Source organism: Saccopteryx bilineata, chromosome 2, assembly GCF_036850765.1.
Source record: "Saccopteryx bilineata isolate mSacBil1 chromosome 2, mSacBil1_pri_phased_curated, whole genome shotgun sequence".
NCBI lineage: Eukaryota > Metazoa > Chordata > Mammalia > Chiroptera > Emballonuridae > Saccopteryx > Saccopteryx bilineata.
Window position 1 is genome coordinate 189,277,091 of NC_089491.1, and position 23,479 is coordinate 189,300,569.

The following is a 23,479-nucleotide window of genomic DNA, read 5'->3' on the forward strand; positions in this document are numbered from 1 at the left end:
GGTGATGGGAATGCAGCATAATCAAATGTCAAAATAACCTAGAGATGTTTTCTCTGAACATATGTACCCTGATTTATCAATGTCACCCCATTAAAATTAATAAAAAAAACCATTTGTAATATTTTATATTGTAATTATGCTTACATGCCTATAAATTTTTAATAATAATTTTAAGGAAAAAGTACTCATTTAGATACAAATACGTCACATCACACACAATTGATCGACTCTGCATTGATCAAATACGGACATTTACAGATTAGTCTTCCAATATCAGAAAGGAGGATGTGTAGAAGGACACTTTTCGAAGGAGGACGGAACTTACAAAAGAAGGACTGTCCTCCCTAAAGGAGGACGACTGGTCACCCTATTATTAATCTGCTTGGAAAGGTTTAGAAAACCTTTAAGTCATGCTTTGGTCATTCAAATGCTAATCCCATCTTCAATTTGACACCTTCCTACCATTTTTATCTGTGTCATCTGTGCTCAAAGACAGCTGATCACTGCACCTTCCTTTGGCTTCTTACAAAGGCTCTGGAGGGGCTTCCTGAAGCACTTAGCACAGCTCTGGCAAGAAGTTTATGCAGAATAGTCTCCTATCTCTCTCATTTGCATTTTTATGGCTTTCCCCCTAGTAGTCTGAACAATGCCCACCTCCCTGTATCACAATTGCATATTAGGCCATTAGGGTAATCTTATCTTAGGCTAAAACCTGAATGAGTAATTCATTGTATTAGAGAAGCATTCTTTTTCTGGGCAGAACCACAGCAAGCCAGATTTAGGGACAAGAATATGAATTTATGGATTACATTAAGGAGAAATGACGTACTATGGCAGTGCCCATATTGCCTGGCCAGCTACCCGGTCTAAATGTTTGTAATATAATCATTTATGTATGTACGACTATTTCTCCATTTTCTTCTCGTTCAGATACAGGTAGACCTTTCCTAGAGATGCACAGTGAAATACCTGAGATGGTATACATGACTGAAGGAAGAGAGCTGGTCATTCCCTGCCGGGTTACATCCCCAAACGTCACTGTTACTTTAAAAAAGGTAAAGTTAAGCAATGATATTCTCAGAATATTTTTACTGCAAATGAGCATAACAAATTTTTTGATATCTTGTATCTGCAGAATAAATTTCCTACAGACATTGGGCTTCTCGGTAAGCTTTTTAGTAACATCCTTTTACTATAAAGCATAAGTGCTGGAAGTTATACCCATGCATGTATTCAAATGGAATAAAATGGTGTCTTAAGCATTATGTGACTAATGAAAGAACTAAAGTCATAAAAAATTTTGTATTTGCCACAAATCCAAATATCTGCAACTGTGAAAAAAAGCAATTATATTGTTTTCACAAATTAATAACTGGGCAGAGAGTGGTTAATCCAGATTTTTGCTAAAGACAGACCAGGCAGGTGGGTGCCTGAACCCCCAGAGCTCCCACCTGTGGTCTGAACTGGGAAATTCCTGGTAACAGAAGGCTTTTCTCCTGCTGGGCATCCAAACTTAGCCTCTTAAGGGAGAGAATATTATAATGAGATTTTTCTTCCTTTTATATTCTAAGTTGTGCATGAAGAGAAGGAAAAAGATTTATGGTAGAATTTAATAAAAGCAAAAGCTATACTTTGTCAGTTCCACTAACTCTCAGCAGTACGAGTTGAGGACATTAAGACTCAGAATTGGATAAAAGCTCCTAAAATGAAAAACTGGTGAATCTCAAAAGCTCAGAGTTGTTTTTTTTTTATTTTTTTTGTTTTGTTTTTTTTTTAATGGTGAGGGTGGAACCCAGGCACCAGTACTTTTTTTTATTTTATTTTATTTATTGATTTTTAGAGAGAGAGGAGAGAGAGAGAGAGAGAGAGAGAGAGAGAGAGAGAAGGGGGAGGAGCAGGAAGCATCAACTCCCATATGCGCCCCGACCAGGCAAGCCCAGGGTTTTGAACCAGCGACCTCAGTGTTCCAGGTCGACGCCCCATCCCACTGCGCCACTACAGGTCAGGCAAAGTTCAGAGCTTTAAGAGAAAAAGTTAAGGCTGTCCCACCACACAACAGCTATGCAGGATGTGTGGGGGTGGGGTGGTATCCAAGTGGAAAAGTTTAGAGTGATTTTTTTTTTATTCATTTTTAGAGAGGAGAGAGAGAAGGAGAGAGAGAGACAGAGAGGGAGAGAGAGGAGAGAAAGACAGAGAGAGAGAAGGGGGGAGGAGCTGGAAGCATCAACTCCCATACGTGCCTTGACCAGGGAAGCCCAGGGTTTCAAACCGGCGACCTCAACATTTCCAGGTCGACGCTTTATCCACTGCACCACCACAGGTCAGGCGATAGAGTGATTTTTAGTATCACCTACTAACCCTGAATACTGAAATGTAAACTGCATGTCTCCGTCTTCTTCCTTTGCATTCACTCTCCTACATTGTTAATGAAAGAACTAAAGTCATAAAAGCAGCAGAAGAGTCTAACTCCATTGGTGGAAGAAAACACCAGAGGCTCTCAGGGAGTCAGGGACTCCCGGGACCATCCTGGGCACTGGAACTCATATCCTGACTTCTGCTTAGCTGCTCTTGCCACCCCTCTGTGAGTGCTTAGTATGCAGAGGGGGAGGCCCAGTGTGGTTAAGAGCAGAGGCCCAGGCCTCCCTGTATGGCTTCTTATCACCCTACACTTACCTGCTGGACAAACTGGCAAGTAATCAACCCGCTCTCTGCCTCAGTTTCCTCATTTTAAAGACAGGAGTGACCACAGCAGTGCCCGCCTCATGTGGTGATCAGGAAGACAAAGTGAGGTCATCTATGGAAAGCACTTAGTGTAGTGCCTGGTGCATGATTAATATAAGGACTTTCCCTTCTATTTCTTGTTGGGCATTTTCCTCCAGTTTGTCACCCTTCACTCTCCTTTTCCCACACCTGCTCTGGCCCAGCCAATGTCAGCCTCCGACAGAGATTCCTTCCAAGTTCACCCCACATGCACCACCTCAGGGCGCACGCAGCCATGGCCACTGCTGATGAGCAGCACAGTCCTTTGCTGTTTGAGCTCTTGTCAGCTAGAAATAAAGAAATTTGTCAGTGAAATCCTACTGGAACAGTACTGAGTACTTTAGAATAAGATAAACACCTTCGAGGAAATGTTCCTCTCTTTAAGGTGTGCTCAGGACTTCATCAGCAAAACTGTCTTTCTGATTCAGTGCATGCTTGTTTTCCAATATTATTAAGGCATCATGATTTCAATCTCTGGCTTACATTTTTCTGAGTTTTTCCCATAGTAGATTGCATTAAGTCAGAAGACAAAGCTGTTTTTTCCCCACTGAATGCAAAGCATTCGTAAGTTTTCAAATAGAATCCTGATTTAGAAAAAGATGAACTAACCCCCTCAGGCACTTTCTGTTCTTCATTAACAGGGTACAATCCATTTCAAACCCAGGTGACACTCAGGTGACATAGTCACATGGCCAGACACATTCACTGGGACAGAGGCACTGGTGACTTTTGGAATAGCTATTCGGCCTCAGGACCACAAATCCCAGCTGATTAGTTTCTTCAACAAGCAATATAAACAAATGATAAATGGATAGAGTGATGTGAGGTGTACATTTTAAAAGAAGATAGAAAAGACTTGAAACTTCATGCGTTTGGCTTTGTCTTCCTTTTCCAAGTTGAAACAAAAACTAGTGGCAGTCAGAGGGCAGGTACTGCTCTGAACCTGAGCTGGCAACCTGGCATCGGGGCAATTTGGCCGGTCCCTCTGTGGAGCAGTGACCTTTTTTTTTATTTATTTATTCATTTTAGAGAGGAGAGAGAGAGACAGAGAGAGAGAAAAGGGGGGAGGAGCAGGAAGCATCAACTCCCATATGTGCCTTGACCAGACAAGTACAGGGTTTCGAACCGGCGACCTCAACGTTCCAGGTCGACACTTGATCCACTGCACCACCAAGGTCAGGCTGAGCAGTGACCTTTTATAAGGTCTAATTCTAAGGTAGACTGTTTATATTGCAGTCTTTAAAAAAGTCTTTGGGGTCTAGAAGGCATAAGGGGAGAATCAGAGCCTAGATTCTTTTTTTTTTTTCTTTTGTTTGGACTCACTGCTTGGAAATGCTTTGAAGAACTGGCGACCACCCCATCCATCACAGTGCCTCGGGCCTCCACATCTGTTGGTGGCTGTCTTCACTGTCAGCAGCCTAAGCTGGGGGACAGGGGACCAAGGGTCCCTTCCAAAGGCAGTCAGCCCCCTCAACTTTCTCAAAGACAACCCAGTGGATGATCTGGATATTGAAGGATCTGGAATGATTTCAAGTCCTTTTAAGAGCATCGCCTCTGTGGTGAATCATGTGAAGAAGAAGGACAAGTTATAGCTTGTTAACAGCTCCAGATAGAGACATTCATGAGGATCACCTGGCAGCCCCAGTGGAAAAAACTACTAATTGGTTTCTCGTGAATATCAGGCCAGTTTATTGCAGAGGTTCCCAGAGGCCAAAGAGATAACAGGTTCCCACTACACGTCTGACATGACAACTAGGTCCGTCCTAGGTGTGTGCAGATTGCTGCTAAGGTGGATAATCAATTAACATAATTACTCTAATTTATCATAATAAATATATATCTTGTTACATGCATAGAAAACTAAAAAGCCGCTTTTAAGAAGCTGGAATTTTTACCTGTGCTATTTTTATTTTAGATAAAATTATGTTTTCACGAATTATCAGTGAGACTTGAATTGCCACAATGTTAATATGATTTTGTTGAACCATGTTTCTTCCTTTTCAGTTTCCTCTTGACACTCTGATCCCAGATGGAAAAAGAATAACTTGGGACAGTAGGAAAGGCTTTATCATTTCAAATGCATCATACAAAGAAATAGGGCTTCTGACCTGTGAAACAACAGTCAATGGACATTTGTACCAGACAAACTATCTCACATTTAGACAAAGTAAGTGATGTTCCAACGACGTGAACATAAACCAAAAATGCTCAATGGTTTAATCTGCTTAATGAAACCTTGATTCTTAAAAAATTGTTATTTCTTATGCTTGCAGCCAATATAATCTTAGACGTCCAAATGAGCACACCAAGCCCCGTCAAGTTACTTAAAGGTCACACCCTTACCCTCAACTGTACTGCTACCACCCCCTTCAATACAAGAGTTCAAATGACCTGGAGTTACCCTGGTAAAGTGAGTGACCAATTTTTTTATTTCTTCTGTAGGATAGTATTTGTTTCTAGTAAATGAAATGCCACTCTGTTTTTGCTGTGGAAAATGCAGAATATTCTAACTCCTGTGGCAGTTTGAGTCAATGAAGAAGCTTTGGGTTTGGTTTGGGTGCTTTCCTAGCCTGGCATTTCATTAGTATGATATGCGTAGATATGGTCTTTGGATGTCTGGAGGTTTTGTTTTGAAGTGTATAGACTGGTATTTCTGTTGCATGGTTCTGGGTGGAAAAGGAGTTTGTTTAATCCTTGAAAACCATTCTTTAGGATTTAGAGATGAGAGAGAAATTTATCACTAATGCCAGGCAGAGACTATCTTTTGTAACAACAACAACAAAAAGTTGCTGTCAGCGCATTGATTTAAGATACTGGCAGACAGTCAGGCACCTGATTGGAGCATGTTTGGAAAAGATAATACAGCACAGCCATCCAGTGTTCCATTTGTCAAGTGACAAAGGAGCAATTCTGTCCTTAAGAAAAATGAGAAGAATGAAGACTGGATTAGGTTCCCTTATATAAATTAAACGTCCTTGCAAACAATAATTATTTTAAAAATGTGTAGATGGGGAACTTACGGTAAACCGTTCAGAAATGTTTGACAGTAGTTCCAGCCCCCACTTCTTGTGTGTCAGTTTGATTTATGTGGCGTGTCCCAAGTGCAGTCAGTCATCTGTTATGCCATTCAGATCACCAGGTTCACTCATGATTAAATTATGTATGAAAGTTTAATGCATCAGCCCCAAGCTATTGTTTTCCATCAACACTATTTGCCATGTAATTGAATAACTTAGCGACAAAAAGGTGTGACAAGTGCCCTGTTTGGACACATTGACTCATTAGTCAAAGTATTTCCTAGAAAGTGGTATTGTTTCATTTTTTTAAAAAATGCTATCACTTGTGACAATATTTTCTGGGTTTTGACAGAAATCAAATACTCTCAATCAAATATTCTCAATAAATACCAAGAGGGAAGAAACTTTTACCCTGTTAGTGTTGCTACTCTAAGTAAGAGTATGATAACACAACTATTGGAAGCCCGTGCCCTCTACACTGGCATTGCCCAGTAGAACTTTCTGTGATGGGGAGGTTCTCTCTCTCTGCTGTCCAAGGCAGCAACCACCGCCACAGCTGGATAATGAGCATTCAGAATGGGTCTAGTGTAACTGAAGAACTTGGTTTTTAATTTAGTTTACCTTTAACAAATAGCCACATGTGGCTGGTAGTTACAGTACTAGACAGCTCAACTCAAATCCACAGGATTGGTTGCTTTTCCAGGTAGAAGCAGTGTCAGTGTCACTCAGACTAGGGAAGGAAAGCATTCTCAAAGGGAGAAGGGGGAACTAACCCTTCTCTAACCAAAATTGCTCAGAGTCCCTCCATCGGTTATTTTTGGGGATGGCTTGTCTGAGTTTTGATATTGGAGATTGACATTTTCTCCCTGGTTACTGCTGACAGTGACGGAAATGGCCTACACGTGTGTCTGTTCCGACAAGGCAGTGAAAGCGCAGGTGGGTAGCAGTTATTAAACACGACGCAGAGGAGAGAAGTTCAAGACTTAGAGATCAGTTATAGACAGTCTCCAAAGTCTTTTCTGCATGCCCCCTGATGAAGAAGAATTGAGAGAAGGAAATATCATAATATGTGCTATAAAATGTAACGCTTAAAAAAGGAGGAATGAGGCCTGACCTGTGGTGGCGCAGTGGATAAAGCGTCGACCTGGAAATGCTGAGGTCGCCGGTTCGAAACCCTGGGCTTGCCTGGTCAAGGCACATATGGGAGTTGATGCTTCCAGCTCCTCCCCCTTCTCTCTCTCTGTCTCTCCTCTCTCTCTCTCTCTCTCTCTCTCTCTCTCTCTCTGTCTCTCCCTCTCCTCTCTAAAATAAATAAAAAATAAAAATAAAAAAAAGTTTAAAAATAAAAAGGAGGAATGAGTCATGAAAGGGGAAGGCCATGCGATCCCGACTCAAAACTAGGAGCGGCCCCTGTGGCCAGTACAGGGCAGACACCGGGGCCTGCTCTGGGTCTTCCCCTGGGGCAAATGTGAGGCAGCGTCCCCCAAGCATTGGAGAACCATGTGGATGGTTTTGCATGTCCCCAGATCCATTTAGTGAAATTTAGGAGAAATTGGCAAGCATTGCTCAAACGATGAAATTATGAAGTTGGAAATGTTACAACTTAGTAGGTGTGGCCAGGACTCACCATGAATCTTTTCCTTCAATTCAAGTAAGGAAGCAGAAGAAAACTCACACAGTGATTTATAAAAGAAACACTGTCATTGAAAACAATTGCTAAAGATGATTATTGCCTGTGTTTGTGTGTGCGGGCTACGTTTAGAGACATGTTACTGTTAGAGAGGTATGTGTGCTGGAAAGAAGACTCTAGATTTCTACTCCCACAACCTAGTTCTGGGCTACTTTGGCTGGGGTCTCTGACACTTCAGTGTCCACCTGTAAAAGGACAATAATCCCGCCAATCTGACTGGGTAGTGGTGAAAACAGTTGAGATAATGTATGTGAAAGTCCACTTGACGAAGAGGAAGTGCTCAAAAAATGCCACCACGGTGCATATTTGAAATGTCCAGACAGAGACGTCATTTCCAACCTCTTGCTCCAGGTGTGTTTGCTTCTCGCCATCATATGTTGATCTTGGGAATAATCCAAGAAGTGCTATCTATCACTTTAAACATAAACAATAACTACTTTTACATTTGTTATACATTATTTCCATAGACAAATAAGAGTGCCTCTATAAGACAACGATTTGACCAAGGCAATGCCCATACCAATGTATTCTACAGTGTTCTTACTATTAACAAAGTGCAGAGCAATGACAAAGGCATTTACATCTGTCACGTGAAGAGTGGCCCATCCTCCAAATCCATCAACACCTCAGTGCGGATATATGGTAAGCCACACAAGCTCTGCTTTCTGGTCATTGTGATTTGCGGGGCAAGGTGAGGGCTGTCTATAAACCAAGTCAGTTTTCTTTTGGCCAAGAGGAGCACTGTTACAAATGAAGGCAACATTGTCCCCTTCCTCCCCCTGCCGAAAAGCAGATCACATTAAGTGCTCTTTAAACATACTTTTGAATTGAACAGAGAATCTTTTCCTTACAAATTTAATGTGGTTAATAATAAATCAGTTAGGTCACATTAAAATCCATATGAAATCTTTTATTTAAGGTTCCTTATAAACAAAACAAAAAAGTGGATCATTTCTACCTTTATTTTCAGGGAAATATTTCTGAGGTATTACTATGATTTAGAGAAATAAAAATCTGGTGTGATAAATTATTTAGAATCAACACTGTTTTATCCCTGGTTTTACTCTCATGAAATCCTAATATTGTTGCTTAATTCCAATAGGCAAATTCTGTTCAGAACATATTAACTCTCTTTAGAACCCTTGAAAACCTTATTTATCCCCACTATTGAAAAGAAAGAGTGTGAGGAGCAGAAACCAGAGAAGAATTCTATGCCTTTGATACTCTTTTGATTTTCTCCAGTTGATTTATTATATCAAATTAGTTGTTTTAGGATGCTTCATCATACCCATTGGGCCCAGGAGATTTTGAGAAGTATCTTTCTACTGTTTTTACTATTGTGATATAGACATTTAAGGCATTTCACTTTCTGTTGGCCCGACACTGCTTTTATGCCTCTGGGACTTGCAACCATTTGATTTGAAAGTTTTTCACCAGTTAGGGTACTTTTTAAATAATTTTATTCATTGTTCACTATTTTGGCTCATTGACCACAATTCAGCTTTATTCATTTATTCATTGGTTGCACCCTCTTTCAATGAGGGAGTGAGTTGGTTTTTCTGTTTTTGCTTTGCTTACATTAGTCTTTTCTAATATATTGATCATTTCTCTTTTCAAAGATGAAGCATTCATCACTGTGAAACATCGAAAGGAGCAGGTGCTTGAAACTGTAGCTGGCAAGAAGTCTTACCGGCTATCTATGAAAGTGAAGGCATTTCCCCTGCCGGAAGTAGCATGGTAGGACCAAAATTATTTTCCTATCAGTTCACGATAAGCTTTGTAAGTCTGAAGGTGCAGACACTCACTAGCTGGAATTCCTACAAATAATCAAGATAAGCTCCCCAGGTGGCAGTGGAGAGCTAAGAACAGTGTTAAGGGGGGATTGAGAGGGAATAGGCAGAAAGGGCTGGAGGGCAGAGCGCCAGGATGGAGTGGGGATTAGGGTGTTTTGAACATTCCTTGCAGTATAGTCATTCATTTATACTAACTTTCTGCATCTCTAAACCTTCCTATGATGTCAACATTCTCTGAATGGAACATGTTAGGGAACAACTAGGAAGCCTCCTGAACAAATAACATGCTCTATTAACCCTGGAGAAGTGGGCCCTTGTGACAAGGATAATAATTTCTTTATTATTTAAAATAATTCTTTTATATATGGCTGGGTTGAAATTTCCAGTCTTGTTTTAAAATTAAACAAACATTTACAGAGATAAGACTTATTCAGTTGCAGGAGTGGACAAATGCACCTATTTCAACTAATTACATTTTTTTTGGCTCAAAGTTTGCATATTCAGAAACTCCTTAAGTATTTTATTTTTTTAATGCTAGCACAACACCTGATGTGAAACAATGTAATCTGTTACAATCTGCAGCCATTTTTAAAGCCCTTTTGAATTCCAATATCATTGGCTCAAACCATTCCATTTTAAACAAAGAATACGGTACAAAACTGATTAGGAAAATAACCATACAATATAGAAGTGGAGCCATTTTAGAATCTTCTCAACTTTGCTTCCTTTATCATTAGACTTTGGTTTCAATATCATAAGAGCACTATGTTTGTTTTCAGTTTCCTCAAATAGTTAATAGGTAATTGAAGAGAAAATTAAATTTGCCCTATGCTCCTTATGCTGCTCAGCAAGAAAGATTTTGGGGAGGGGTTCATAATATCTAAAAAGTTTAATAGTAATTTTCCTATTAGTATACATTATTCCTTAATAGGAATTTAATCTCTCTAGAGGTATATTTCTTCTTTCCATGTCTGAGAGTATCTGTGTTTACTGAACAGTACTGATTTCTTCAGTCACTAAGTAGCAGGGACCTGAAACAAAACCAAAAAATCAATTCATTTTTGAAAATACTGACTTATTAATGGGAAATAATTTAAAGTAATACTAAGATGATATTTGTAAACACAGAATAGAGCACAGTTGTTTTAAATGCTTTGGACCTGAGGTGCACTGATAATGGGCATTTGTTTACAGGACCATGTAACACGTGTATGGTATAGACAGCACTCCCAGTATCAGATACCTTTATACAGAACACAAGTTCCTAACGGAGGAAGAGGGGCTCATGTCAAAAATTGCACAATTTAATAAAATGATAGAATTTTAAAGTTAAAAGAGATCTTTTAGAAACTCTATAGAAAATTTGGAGGAGCCAAGGCCGACCTGGACGGGTCAAGCGCACAGAGAGCAGTGGGCAGCGCCAGGCCGCACGCCTCCCGACTCTCGCTTCTGTGAGCAGCTGCGTGATATCTAGGCAACAATTCTGTATTTAAAGTTAAAATTTATTTTAAGTTTATACCTTTTGTTTATGAGATTTGTGCCTTAACTATTCTTCCTCAGGGGAAAATCTTGATAATCTTGATTTCACTACAGTTTTTGAAAGGGACAACTGCTGTGACCATTTATATAGCTAATAAGAACGCCACATGAGATCACAATAGGAAAGTCTATTTTTATTTTTATCTGGAGAAGTGATCTAGTTGATCTGACTTACAATGGCCCTTGTATTGCTGGTGGAGCCTCATGGAAAACTCTGGAAAACATCTTGGAGGGAATCAGCTGGTGCTTCTGGGTTACTACTTAAGTCACAGTGGTGGTCAGAACCCTGTGGGTACACAGAAACATCATTTCTCTGTCTTCCTTCAGCTTATTTCTACCTCTTCTCAACAAATAAGTAAGTGTTTCCTGGTCTAAAAATCATACCTGGCTTTACTGAAAAGTTAGTGTCTAAGTTTTTTTAAATGAATGCTGAGGACCAAAGGCTTGGAACACATACATCTGAGTTCACACACGTAAATGGCAGTGTTGAAAGGATATCTGAGGGGTGAAATGACTCACTAACCATACACTTAACCACAGGCTAAAAGATGGGTTACCTGTGACGGAGAAATCTGCTCGCTATTGGGTTCATGGCTATTCATTAATTATTAAAGACGTAGCTGCCGAAGACGCAGGGAATTACACCATCTTGCTGAGCATAAAGCAGTCAACTGTGGTTAAAAACCTCACGACCACTCTAATCATAAACGGTAAGTTTACTACTCAGACTTTCTCCTGACTCTGGTGGGGTAAAATTAATGAAAATTTGTAAATCAAAAGTCAGTATGACAACATCAAGAAAAACAAATTTTTAAGTAATTATTTTAAAAACCACTCACACCACCATCATACCTATTTCATGTTTATTTGTTATCTTCCGTGAGTAATATGGCTTTTTATCATTATAATCACACCTACCATGGGATCATTTTTTTTAGTGTTCTGAAAGCACGTCTACTTAAAAAAATGACACTATAATGACAAATATGAAGGTTTATTTGGTTTTTTGTTCATGTGTTTATTTCCCTAACATCGAAATCAGTGACAATGTGGTTCTTCCTGTTTGTGGTCCAGGAGCAAGCCATGAGAACAACTCTTGACTTCTGTCCTATTCTTCATCTCCTTTCCAGTGAAGCCCCAGATTTATGAAAAGGCTGTGTCATCATTTCCAGAACCAATTCTCTACCCACTGGGCAGCAGACAAATCCTGACTTGTACCATTTACGGTATCCCTCAGCCTACAATCAAGTGGTTCTGGCATCCCTGTAACCATAATCATTCGAAAGCAAGGTAAAGACAGTTTCTTGAATAACTTTCAAATACTTTTTGTCACTTGGACTCAAGATTCTTTAATGAACACTGATGGGCATTTGCAGATGGAATGTGCAGTATGTTGAGGGCAAAGACTTTGCCTACCTTGGGAAGAGGTAGGCACTATCTATTCTTTCTTACCCATTTCTAATTTTTCTCTTTAGTGTATAGTTTCAGGAACACAGAAACAGAATTAAGGCCACCGTTTGAGCTATTATTTAGAGCTCAGGTTGGAATGCCAGTCTCTTATTTTGTAGGTGAGGACCCCTAGACTTTGGCTTCCTCACTGGGCCTCCCTTAACATTGGGTATGATGTAAGATCTTCCCAACACCGACTATTACTACCTTTCACAGGCTTTGCTCATATGCTCTGTCTCTCTGAAAGGTGCTTCTCCCATTTTCTGCTTCCTGAGAAGTCCTTTCTTATCCTCCAAGGCTCAGCTCTCATGTCACCTTCTCTGTGAAGCCCCCTGACTGTCTCACTCTGACCCCTCTCTTCCTCCCCAGTATGAGCAGCACTTTGTGTTCCCCACTGTTACATGTCTCCAGGTTTGCTTGCATTTGTCTGCTCTCTAAGCTCTGAGCTGATGGAGAGCACCTCTGTGTCTTTCGGGCACGTCATTCAGTATAGGTTCACTGTGTATTTGCTGAATGAATACATCCATAGCTCTGTGGACCATGCAGTGTTTCCTTGCACTCTGCTGATGACCAAATCCTGTGTATTTTTTGCCCGTTTTTGTTTAGTTTAGAGGCATGATACTAATGATAGTTAATGGAAGCTAATTTGACAGACAGGAATAGAATTGGTAGGTGAAACAATAAGATGGTATTGAGATTGCCCAAGAATTGTCATTATGCCAAATATTTTCTCTATTGCTTTTAACCCCACTTGCAGACTGTTTGGGAGAATTGTGATTATAAATGTTATCTTGATAAAAAATAAACAAGACATAACTCTAGCATAAACAAAAGTGGCTATTTGGTTTTCTTTCCGTGGTTTTAGCTCTTCTTTATTTTGTGTTTTAATCTTTTATTTAAGGCATATTATTCTGATATTGAATGTTACTGATGAGTTATAAAAGTCTTGAGAAATAGCTGTTTTCATATATGTCTGATTTCTCCTCTAAAATATGGAGAACTTACAAATCTTGAATATCTTGTTTATCACTGTGGATATTTAATCCAAAAGAGAGGGAGATGTACTGAGATTTTGTATTATTTTGCTAATTTGGGGGCAGGCATTCCTATTTGTGGACCCATTCCTTTAAAGTGTAGATATTTGTGCTAACCTAACATGTAAATAAAAATAACTAAATAATTTTTTGTTGTTTTTTGTTTTTTTTTTTTATTTTTTATTTATTCATTTTAGACAGGAGAGGGGGGGAGAGAGAGAGAGAGAGAGAGAGAGAGAGAGAGAAGGGGGAGGAGCAGGAAGCATCAACTCCCATATGTGCCTTGACCAGGCAAGCCCAAGGTTTCGAACCGGCGACCTCAACATATCCAGGTCGACACTTTACCCACTGCGCCACCACAGGTCAGGCAAAAAATAACTAAATAATTTAAGCTATTAGATTTCAATAAAAGTTTAGAGTTGAATTTACAATGGAATAACATAGCCTTCTATAAATATTTTTTTATAATAGAAAATCTAAAATTTCAGTTTTTTTTTAAGATTAGAACTAGTAGCTATGTTAGAAAATAACAATTATGAGTGATAGATGGAATATAATATTATAAACATGGGTTTGAATAATGCTGATAAAATAAAGTTTGGAGGACGTGGTCAGCTGAAGTAAAAACTTTGTAAACATTAGCTCTCTTTTCCCAGTTTCTTGGTAGTATTTGAGGTCTTTTTATCATGTTACAGATGTTGCCAAGGCTCATCCTTGGAATTCTCTCAAGACTCAGAGCAGTCCCTTAAATCTTCAATAAATGTTTGTTGACCGTTAGATTTAATCTTTGTTAAAAGTATTTTTTTTTATAAATCATAAGACACATCAGAAATAAAAGCTTTAACTGTTTCAATGGTGTTTCATTTTTTTTTTTTTTTTTTTTTTGTATTTTTCTGAAGCTGGAAACGGGGAGAGACAGTCAGACAGACTCCCGCACGCGCCCGACCGGGATGCACCCGGCATGCCCACCAGGGGCGACGCTCTGCCCACCAGGGGGCGATGCTCTGCCCCTCTGGGGCGTCACTCTGCCGCGACCAGAGCCACTCTAGCGCCTGGGGCAGAGGCCAGGGAGCCAACCCCAGCACCCAGGCCATCTTTGCTCCAATGGAGCCTTGGCTGCGGGAGGGGAAGAGAGAGACAGAGAGGAAGGAGGGGGTGGGGGTGGAGAAGCAAATGGGCGCTTCTCCTATGCGCCCTGGCCGGGAATCGAACCCAGGTCCCCCGCACGCCAGGCCGACGCTCTACCGCTGAGCCAACCGGCCAGGGCATGGTGTTTCATTTTTAAAAAACATGTTGTGTGAAATTAGCTGTTGAAAGTGTGCACATTTATAAAGAGCTCTCATTTTTTAGTTGGTAAACTGATTGAATAATGTCTTCAAATAAATATATTTTATATGCTTATATTAACATTTAGATTCCATTGCAGACAGGAATTTTAGTTAGCAACATTTGAATAAGAGATGTTCTATTCTATAAATTTTTTAAATCTTACTTATTTTGAGTTATATAGTAACATATTTGTAGAGTGGCATTGGTGGGTGATCATCAGAAGAGATGTGATGACTAATATACTCTAATAACATTGATGAGAAAAAAAAAAGTTATTCCTAGCCAGGGCCTCTGTCTGTGGAGTTTGCCCATTCTACCCATGTCTGTGGGTTTTCTGTGGGTCCTCTAGTTCCCTTCTCCCTCCCAAAGATGTGCTCGTGAGGTGAACTGGTGTATCTCCCTTGCTGCAGTCTGAGTGAGTGTGGGTGGCATGTGTGGCCCTGCAATGGAGGGCATTCTGCCCAGCCTGGATCCTCCCTGGTGCCCTGGGCTGCCAGAGAGTGATCAGTGGGTTGGGGAATCATTATCTTACTTGTTTTTCTTGACTTTTCTTAAATGTATGTAGAGCTTACACGGATTTCAGTGCTTGATATTAGAAGTATTTGGAGTTGTTATTTAGAAGTTTGAGGACTTTTTTGTGACTAGACATATGTCGTAGGAACTCAACTCTTGTTTATATCAGTTAGCCTGGGTAAAACTAGTTTCATTATATGTTTCCAAGAACCTATCAACGTTCAGTGAGGACATACTGTATACACATTAGTCTTGAATATTAGAATAATTTGTGGTATTTAAATTTTAGGCTCTAGTTAAAAGGACATGTCAATATACAGATACAGCGAACACATTAGTTGAGTTTTGAGGTTAGAATATGTTTATTTTTTTATTTTTTATTTTTTTTAGTGAGAGGAGGGGAGGCAGAGAGACAAACTCCCGCATGTGCCCCTAATGGGATCCACCGGCAAGCCCACTAGGGGGCAATGCTCTGCCCATCTTGGGCCATTGCTCCATTGCTCAGCAACCAAGCCACTTTTTAGCACCTGAGGCAGAGGCCACAGAGCCATCCTCAGTGCCCGAGGCCAACTTGCTCTAACCAACTGAGCCATGGCTGCAGGAAGGGAAAAAAGAGAAGGAAAAGGAGTGGAGAAGCAGGTGGGTGCTTCTCCTGTGTGCCTTGAATGGAAATTGAACCCAGGACATCAACATGCCAGGCCTATATGCTCTACCACTGAGCCAACTGGCCAGGGGTAAGAATGTGTTTAAATAACGCAAATTTATTAATTGGGTAATGTATCTAAGTTAACACGGTCATCTGGTTCATGTATCTAACCTGGCCAGCTGGTTAGTGCATCTAATAAATTAAAGAAGTTCAAACTTGAATTGCATAATTTTCTGAATCCAATAACTATATACGTATATTTTAAAACTGCGCAAACTACACTCAGCTAGTTCATCTTTATGGATATTAAGAATCATAAGTAAATTTAACAGAAATACCCTATTTAAAAAAAAAATGTGGCCAACTGCTGAGCTATGTTTTAACTGAATAACTGTGGTTTGGGATTCACCTAAAATTTGTTCTTAGAAAGCATTAGGAGTAAAAGAGAGGAGAAAAGAATTGTTGCTTTTAAATTTGTGTCCCTATAGAGCTAAGAAGAAACAGCAAAACCTTACCCCCTTTGACTTTTCTGCATATTTGGATAGTAAAGTAGTAGAACTAGAATATTTCTTTAGAGTTTTTAGTAACACAAATAGAAGTTATTAACACTGAATGATGTGGCCATTTGGGTTTTCTCCTCCTCAGCAACTGGCAGTGACTTCTAAGGAGCTGTCCCTAAACTTGCTGCTCGTCAGGGTACACCTAAACCTCTGTGGCATGCCTGAAGCATGGGTGCCTCTCACCTGTGTGTAGTTTACAACTTCTGTTCATATAAAATAAAGATAATTAAACACACTTCACAGAGAGAATTATGAGGGTCAAATGAAGTAATGTATTTTGGAAAGGTAGAGAGAGCCAAAGAAATGCAAGGTTGTGATTACTGCTAGCATTGGGGTAAATAAGTCCCAAAACTTGTAAAAAATTTGGAAAGATTTTAGGGCTAGTTTCACAACACTGAGAATTTTTGCTTAACATTTCTGAGAAGCGAGCACACACTGTGGAAAGTAGAATGAAATTTTGCTATGCTCTAGAAATAGAATGAGTATGACTGGGTTGTAGAATTGAGGAAAGTATAACTTAGGACTTTTCAGAAAACAAAAAATGAAGGAAAAATTGATGAGTTAGGCAAAAGTAAAAATAAGAATAAATGAAAGTGTGTGATGAGGGCAGGAAATCCCTCCCCCAGTCCATGTGGCCTGTCCCATTTGCTCGTTTCCCGTCATGGAGGAAGTGGTTCTGACCCGCAGGTTGCTGTGGCTGGAGTGCCAGCGGAGTGGGCATGGGGGAGCTGACTCCTTGGTGCACATTCCCAGTAGAATACTAGAACTTTACCTCCCCCTGGCTTTTGAAGAAGTAAGCAGGACTACAAAGCTGCCCATGCAATTAGCTCATCTTGATCTCCTAGTCCTTGGTGAGCTTTGTCTCACAGGAAATAGCATTTGGACGAGGTTGCCCACTGCAAGGAGATTGATCTCTAAAGGAACAGTAACAGGACCATACTGAAGGGAAGAGCTTTTCTTTGAGGAACAGGAGGGATGGATTTGAGGAGCCCAGGAGGAAAGGATATAATAACTCCAGATTTGAACTGCAGGTCACCAGTTACATTTGCTCAGAAAGAATCTAAGATGTCAAAAGACATCTCTTATTTGCACACACATGAAAGACAAGGAGCCCTGTGCATGACTGACCGGACGCTGTATGCCAGGGCAAGCCATCTGCTCCCCACGAGCATGAAAGTGGTGAGGGGGCTCTGTGGGGCCATCCTTCCTGACAGTCTCCATTAACTTAGGTCACCTCCTCCGTGAATGTGCATTCTGCCTGGTTGTCTTTTTAAAACTAAGGCTTGTTTTTAAAATGTTGGCAATGGTTGGGTCTCTTCCAGAAGGAGGTTTGAGGCCTGCAGCCTCCAGTTATCACAGCTCGTTTTCAGAACACACACTCTTGAGTTCGCAGGCTGCTTCAGTTCTCTCCTTCCATCCAATGATCACAGATGATAATTCCAGAACAAGTTGTAATAGATGGAGTTGTGACACATACTATGATGTTGTCCTTTAATGGAAAAAAAGTGTTCAGTATATTGGTTCTTTGTGAAAATCTCATTTTGTTCATCTGTGATGACCAACAAAAATATGTAGTGAGAAGCTTCACATCTGACACATGCATTTTGCAAATTATTGGTATTCAAGGTAAATGCACTGTCAACCATCTGCTTATCACACAAAATATTATTGGGCACCAACCATGTATAAAACATAAAGATATAACATGAAATGTATTTAGTGTTTACTTATTCTGTCAATTTATGTTCCTGCAGAACATCCATGCCACAGGCTCAGGGCCAGGGCCTAGGAGTTGAGGAAAGGGTTCTATTTTTAGCCCTGGCTCTAACTTCTGGGTACCCCGGCTGCTTCAGTTTCCCCTTCTGTAAGCATAACCGCCTGCTTCCCCTTTCCTAGAATACACAGCTATTAATAGTGGAATGAGAACATCCCTCCAAATTACATTTTCTTCTTTTAAAAAAGCTTGAAATAATTTCCTAGTTGTTGCACACTGGCAGTTCCCTTCTGCTTCTTATAAACTGTAATGCAATTTGACCTGAGGATTAATACGGAGGACCAGTGCAAAGTCAACGGGAAGAAAAATCCATTTGTGAAAGTAGAGTGGTTACAAGAAGAGTCTTACATGTAAGATTCTGGGGTACAGAATCACTCTGTACTTATAATGTCAATGATTACCCATCAAGAAAATAAATGCAGCCTGACCAGGTGGTGGTGCAGTGGATAGAGCGTCGGACTGGGATGCAAAAGACCCAGGTTTGAGACCCCGAGGTCACCAGCTTGAGCAAGGGCTCATCTGGTTTGAGCAAAAGCTCACCAGCTTGGACCCAAGGTTGCTGGCTCGAGCAAGAGGTTACTCCGTCTGCTGAAGGCCCGCAGTCAAGGCACGTATGAGAAAGCAATCAATGAACAATTAAGGTGTTATAACATGCAAAGAAAAACTAATGATTGATGCTTCTCATCTCTCCGTTCCTGTCTGTCTGTCCCTGTTTATCCCTCTCTCTGACTCTCTCTCTGTCTCTGTAAAAAAAAATTTTTTTAATTAAAAAAAAAAAGAAAATAAATGCAGCAGCTCCTCAGCTATTACTGTCAACTCATATTTATTTCAATGCCAACCTGGCCACACAGATGAGGACATTATTATTTTTTCCCCAGTGACCCCACACCTAGCCTGCTTTGCTGGTCTTTTGCCAAGGAATCCTTTCAGAATGCAAGAAATGTCATTGGATTCTCAACTCAATGGATGTAGAGAGGGGATAGAGTAGTAGTCTTTCTTGATTTTCTTAGCTCAAATGGTGGATTAACTAAGAAAAACCTAACAGACATTTATGGAATCTCAAGGAACTGCTTCCAAAGCTCTAAAGTAGGCCAGACCTGGAGTCACAAATAATGACAGGCTTAGAAGTTTAACAGAACGTAATATTCCTTGTCACATAATAAGGTGTCCCATTTTTGAAACATTCTTCATCTGGCCCAGCAGTAGAGTCCTGTGAGGAGCCTAGAGAAAGCTGACTACCCTAGGACTAGGTGTGGTTTGCAGGGGGCTTGGGGGGTTGGAATGGGTGGGGTGGCCTACAAAATACGGGAAAGCAGAGGCATCTAGAAACTCTGAGATGGGCTTGCCCAATTGCATTTCTCTATTGTTTATATCAGCAAATTGGCAGAGAAAGGGAGGCCTGAATCATTAGGGACATGTTGGGGATAGCTCATTTGGGAGACACAGTTTTGTGCATCAGCGGGGTATGTAAAATTAACAGAACAAAGCCAAAATAGTCATTAATGGTAGTTAATTAGAAATGTACTCAAAGACCCAAATTTAATGGACTGCTGGCATGAATGGCTATTATTTTTATGCTGAAATAGTTTTATGCCCCATATTCTATTCTCTATCTACAAAATTAAAGTTTTAACCATTTAAACCTGGAAAAAGCCACCATTTCCTGGGGCTAACTATAGGTCAGCTATCTGAGAGAAGTTATAATTTAAGAAGGCCTCTTCTGTTCAAAATATGATTCCCATGTTTTAATCTTTGTTACACTCCTCTTAACTATACATACAATTTGTATCTATGTGCCTCTTTTATTTATTTATTTATTTATTTATTTATTTATTTATTTATTTATTTTACAGAGACAGAGAGAGAATCAGAGAGAGGGATAGACAGGGACAGACAGACAGGAACGGAGAGATGAGAAGCATCAATCATTAGTTTTTCGTTGCACATTGTGACACCTTAGTTGTTCTTTGATTGCTTTCTCATATGTGCCTTTACCACGGGCCTTCAGCAGACCGAGTAACTCCTTGCTGGAGTCAGCCACCTTGGGTCCAAGCTGGTGAGCTTTTGCTCAAACCAGATGAACCCTTGCTCAAGCTGGCGACCTCGGGGTCTCGAACCTGGGTCCTCGGCATCCCAGTCCGACACTCTATCCACTGCGCCACCGCCTGGTCAGGCTCTATGTGCCTCTTGACATATATCCTGTGCAGTGTGTGTATGGGTAAGCAGAATCAAACCAGGTATGCTACAGAGAATCTCAATTTGCTACACACACAACCTTGAATCAAAATGGGGACTTTAAAGACCACTTGACCAAAGGCCACTTTAGCAGGACTTTGAGCTTGGACAATAACCAAATAAATCTGGCCATTTTGTACAGGGAACTTTCATCACAAGCCAAAAGAGAATGTTCACCTACTAATGAGAAACTTCTTGCTTTCTGTTATATAATTACTGGAGGAGGAAGTACACGATGCCCAGTATGAGTGCTCAAACAACAGCCCTTATTAATATTTCATCCAAAGTCCTGAGAACTAAGCATGGGTTCATTTGCCAAATGCATCTTTGCCATTTTTTCTGTGCTTGGTGAGATTCTCATTTTTCCTAGTCTTCATTAGCTATACAGTGAGTCTGATGAGGAATTGTTTCTTATGACTTAACTGTCTCCTGTAATTGCTATCAAACATTTCATTAAACCAAAATGCTGAGTCATAGGAAGGCAGCACTGGGTGGTTTTTATAAAGATGGTTTAAGCAAAGGTCAGTGGAGCTTCCCAAGATTAGAAGTACCAAAAGGTATCAACACACAATTTGGGAAGATTCCTTAAGAATATTGACAGGACACCTTAAATTTTCTTTGGCCGTATTCACAGATTTTTAAAAATTGAATAAGCATTTTCATTACTGAATCTAGACACTATTATCCTAACTCAAGACCCTTAAGTAGTAGATAAATAGGACAAATCACAAATATACATGTACCTATTCTTGGAAATCTACATTTTAGTTCTATCTTCATGGATTTGGTGTACCGCTACTTGAAATGTGGACTCTGGTCGGTGGTTTTAATGTAACTTCACTGCCCTTTCAGGTGAAAAGGCAGAACCTAGTGGAATGAAATCAGAAAGGTGTTGAAGATTTAGACTATGGCCCAGGCAGTGCCTTTTGATGAGGTTCAAGTCACTAGACTCCATTTCTTCGTACTTCCTCTGAAAGCCTTGTAAGATATTTTAACACCTTGAATACAATTGTCTATTTAATGATAATAGTTATAATAAATTTAATCAATGAGTCTTTCTTAATGTCAAGGCGGTGTTTGTCCTTTTACATATGTTATCCCTAATCTTTACAACAATTGAACATATGGACATAATTTTCCCATAAGGAAATTGAAGCTCAGAAAGTTAACTCTCCAGTGTTTTCAGGTCATGGAATAAAAAAAACTAAGTAAGTTAGCATTTCAGAAGGTGACTCCTCATTGCTGTCCCACAAGACCCCTCAAAGTTGATTCCTGTGAGTTCCCAGAGAAAGAGCAGACATCCTTGAGGGGACAAGTTTGGGAAAGCACTGGCCCAAATTATTGAGTCTGGTCACCAGTGATCTCTCAAAGTCCACCTGTTGCGTTAGAGGTAGAACTGAGCATAGGAGAAGAAAAGAGAAAGAAACTTGCAGCAATTGGAAAAATTTGATTCAAATGTTACAATTTCCTTGGGAACCACTGATGACGGCAGCTGGTTCAGACTGGAAACCTGCAGATGGGAGTAGACCCTCTGAGCAGGTAGAAACCCACGTGGGATAAGCAGTTCTGAGTAAGTCCGACCTCAGGAGGGCAGCAAGTCAAACTGTTAGTTTGGCACTTCTACTGTGGCACTTTCCCCTAATAGTACTGTCCCTTTCTGTGACCTTCTCACTAGGCGAAGGTATCTGATCTTTGGCAATGAAGTCCTATTTCTTCATTTGCTGCTCAATTTTAGTTTTTGAGGTCAACATTCTGCAAGCACTCAGCTCTCAATGGATGCTTAGGCAAAAGACAGGGGAGAGTAACTAAAGGAGCTGAAGAAGGAAGGGTCAAAGAAGATAAAGAAGAAAGTAAGCGCAGGGTTTCAGTTGCTGAGGGAGCAAAATGAGGAGAGGGAAGCCACGAGCCTCAGCCTCAGCATGCCTTGGTCTAGACATTTGGAAGGACTGATTCACTCAGAATTAAGGGGTCTTTGAGATTTTTTTTTAAAGAGCTTGTTTTAGAGATGAGAAACTGAGGCTTTTAGATAAACAATTACCCTCTCCTCTCAGCTTCTTAACAGCAAGCCCAGGACTAGACCCTAAAATCTGATCCCTGTTTATTATTCCTCTTAAGTCTTCTTTCCATGATAACATTGTTCTGAGTCTCCATAGGAGGTGCTGATAATCTGGCCAAATAAATTAACCAACATGTTTTTGTGGATGGTGGAGGGTGAGTGCTGTCGGCTAGCTGCAGTTTGCTATGGAAGAAGTGAGATTTGGGTCCTAAAAAGATGGTGGGTGGATACTGGGTCATTAAATGGAAAGGGAGAGGAACCCAGAATGACTGTGGCATGGGGATAGGAGTGGGTTGAGAATTTGAAGACAAGCTCAAAGAATAGTTTGGCTGGGTTATTGAACTTGGGTTGAGTTAAAAAGAAAAGAAAGTGGAAAGGTAAGTTTGGACCTGACATGGAATTTCTTGAATGGGGTCTAAACAGTTGAGCCCATCAGCCATTCTACTTCAGCTCGCCTTCCTTGGCTAATGTCTGGGTACCAGCGATCTATTTATGGCATTCCCGTAGCTTTATTGATTCCCTGGTCTTATTTCTTCAGCACATCTTACATATGTGCATTGTACTGGACCTCTCCCTTCCCTGTCTGAAGATCAAGACCTGGGAATCCAAGAACTTGGATTTTTGCTCAGTGTTTTTAAAAAGTATATGGGTGCACATTATCCCACTTTCTTAGGCCTTTAATGTTCCATCTGCCTTGTCCTCATCATTAGAAATTATGTAAGGTGATCATTTATTGCTGCCTTATTGAGAGATTCTCTCTTGTATGAAAAAGTCTTCAGATAAGTAAGGTGAGGAAAACAAAAGTGGGAAGGTTTTGATTTGTAGAAGACTGTTTGGTTTAAGGTTCCTACTTTTATTTTCTTTGCAAGTGAAAGTTATTAAATGCTTGTCTGCAGGATTTTAAGTGCTTACTTTGTGCTTTATATGTATTATCTCATTGAATTATTAAATAACTTCAGTGAGGCAGATACTATGAATGTTTTTATTGTCTAGAGGAGGCACAGAGAGTTCGAGTACCTCATTAGGAAACGCGTCCTGGTCGGCATGTCACACTGTACGAGTGGCTGTCTAGCCCAGTGTCAAC

General features: G+C 40.3%; 1 protein-coding gene across 3 annotated transcripts in view; it reads left to right on the top strand.

Annotated features, from left to right (window-relative positions):
* FLT1 (fms related receptor tyrosine kinase 1) overlaps positions 1-23,479 on the top strand; it is a 314,728-nt gene that overhangs the window by 66,290 nt on the left and 224,959 nt on the right. For all 3 annotated transcript variants that reach the window (XM_066258944.1, XM_066258943.1, XM_066258945.1), the window contains 7 exons: positions 931-1,055; positions 4,765-4,927; positions 5,034-5,170; positions 7,935-8,109; positions 9,087-9,204; positions 11,340-11,509; positions 11,930-12,089. In XM_066258944.1, coding sequence (XP_066115041.1) covers positions 931-1,055; positions 4,765-4,927; positions 5,034-5,170; positions 7,935-8,109; positions 9,087-9,204; positions 11,340-11,509; positions 11,930-12,089 — 1,048 coding nt within the window. The remainder of the gene's footprint in view (positions 1-930; positions 1,056-4,764; positions 4,928-5,033; positions 5,171-7,934; positions 8,110-9,086; positions 9,205-11,339; positions 11,510-11,929; positions 12,090-23,479) is intronic.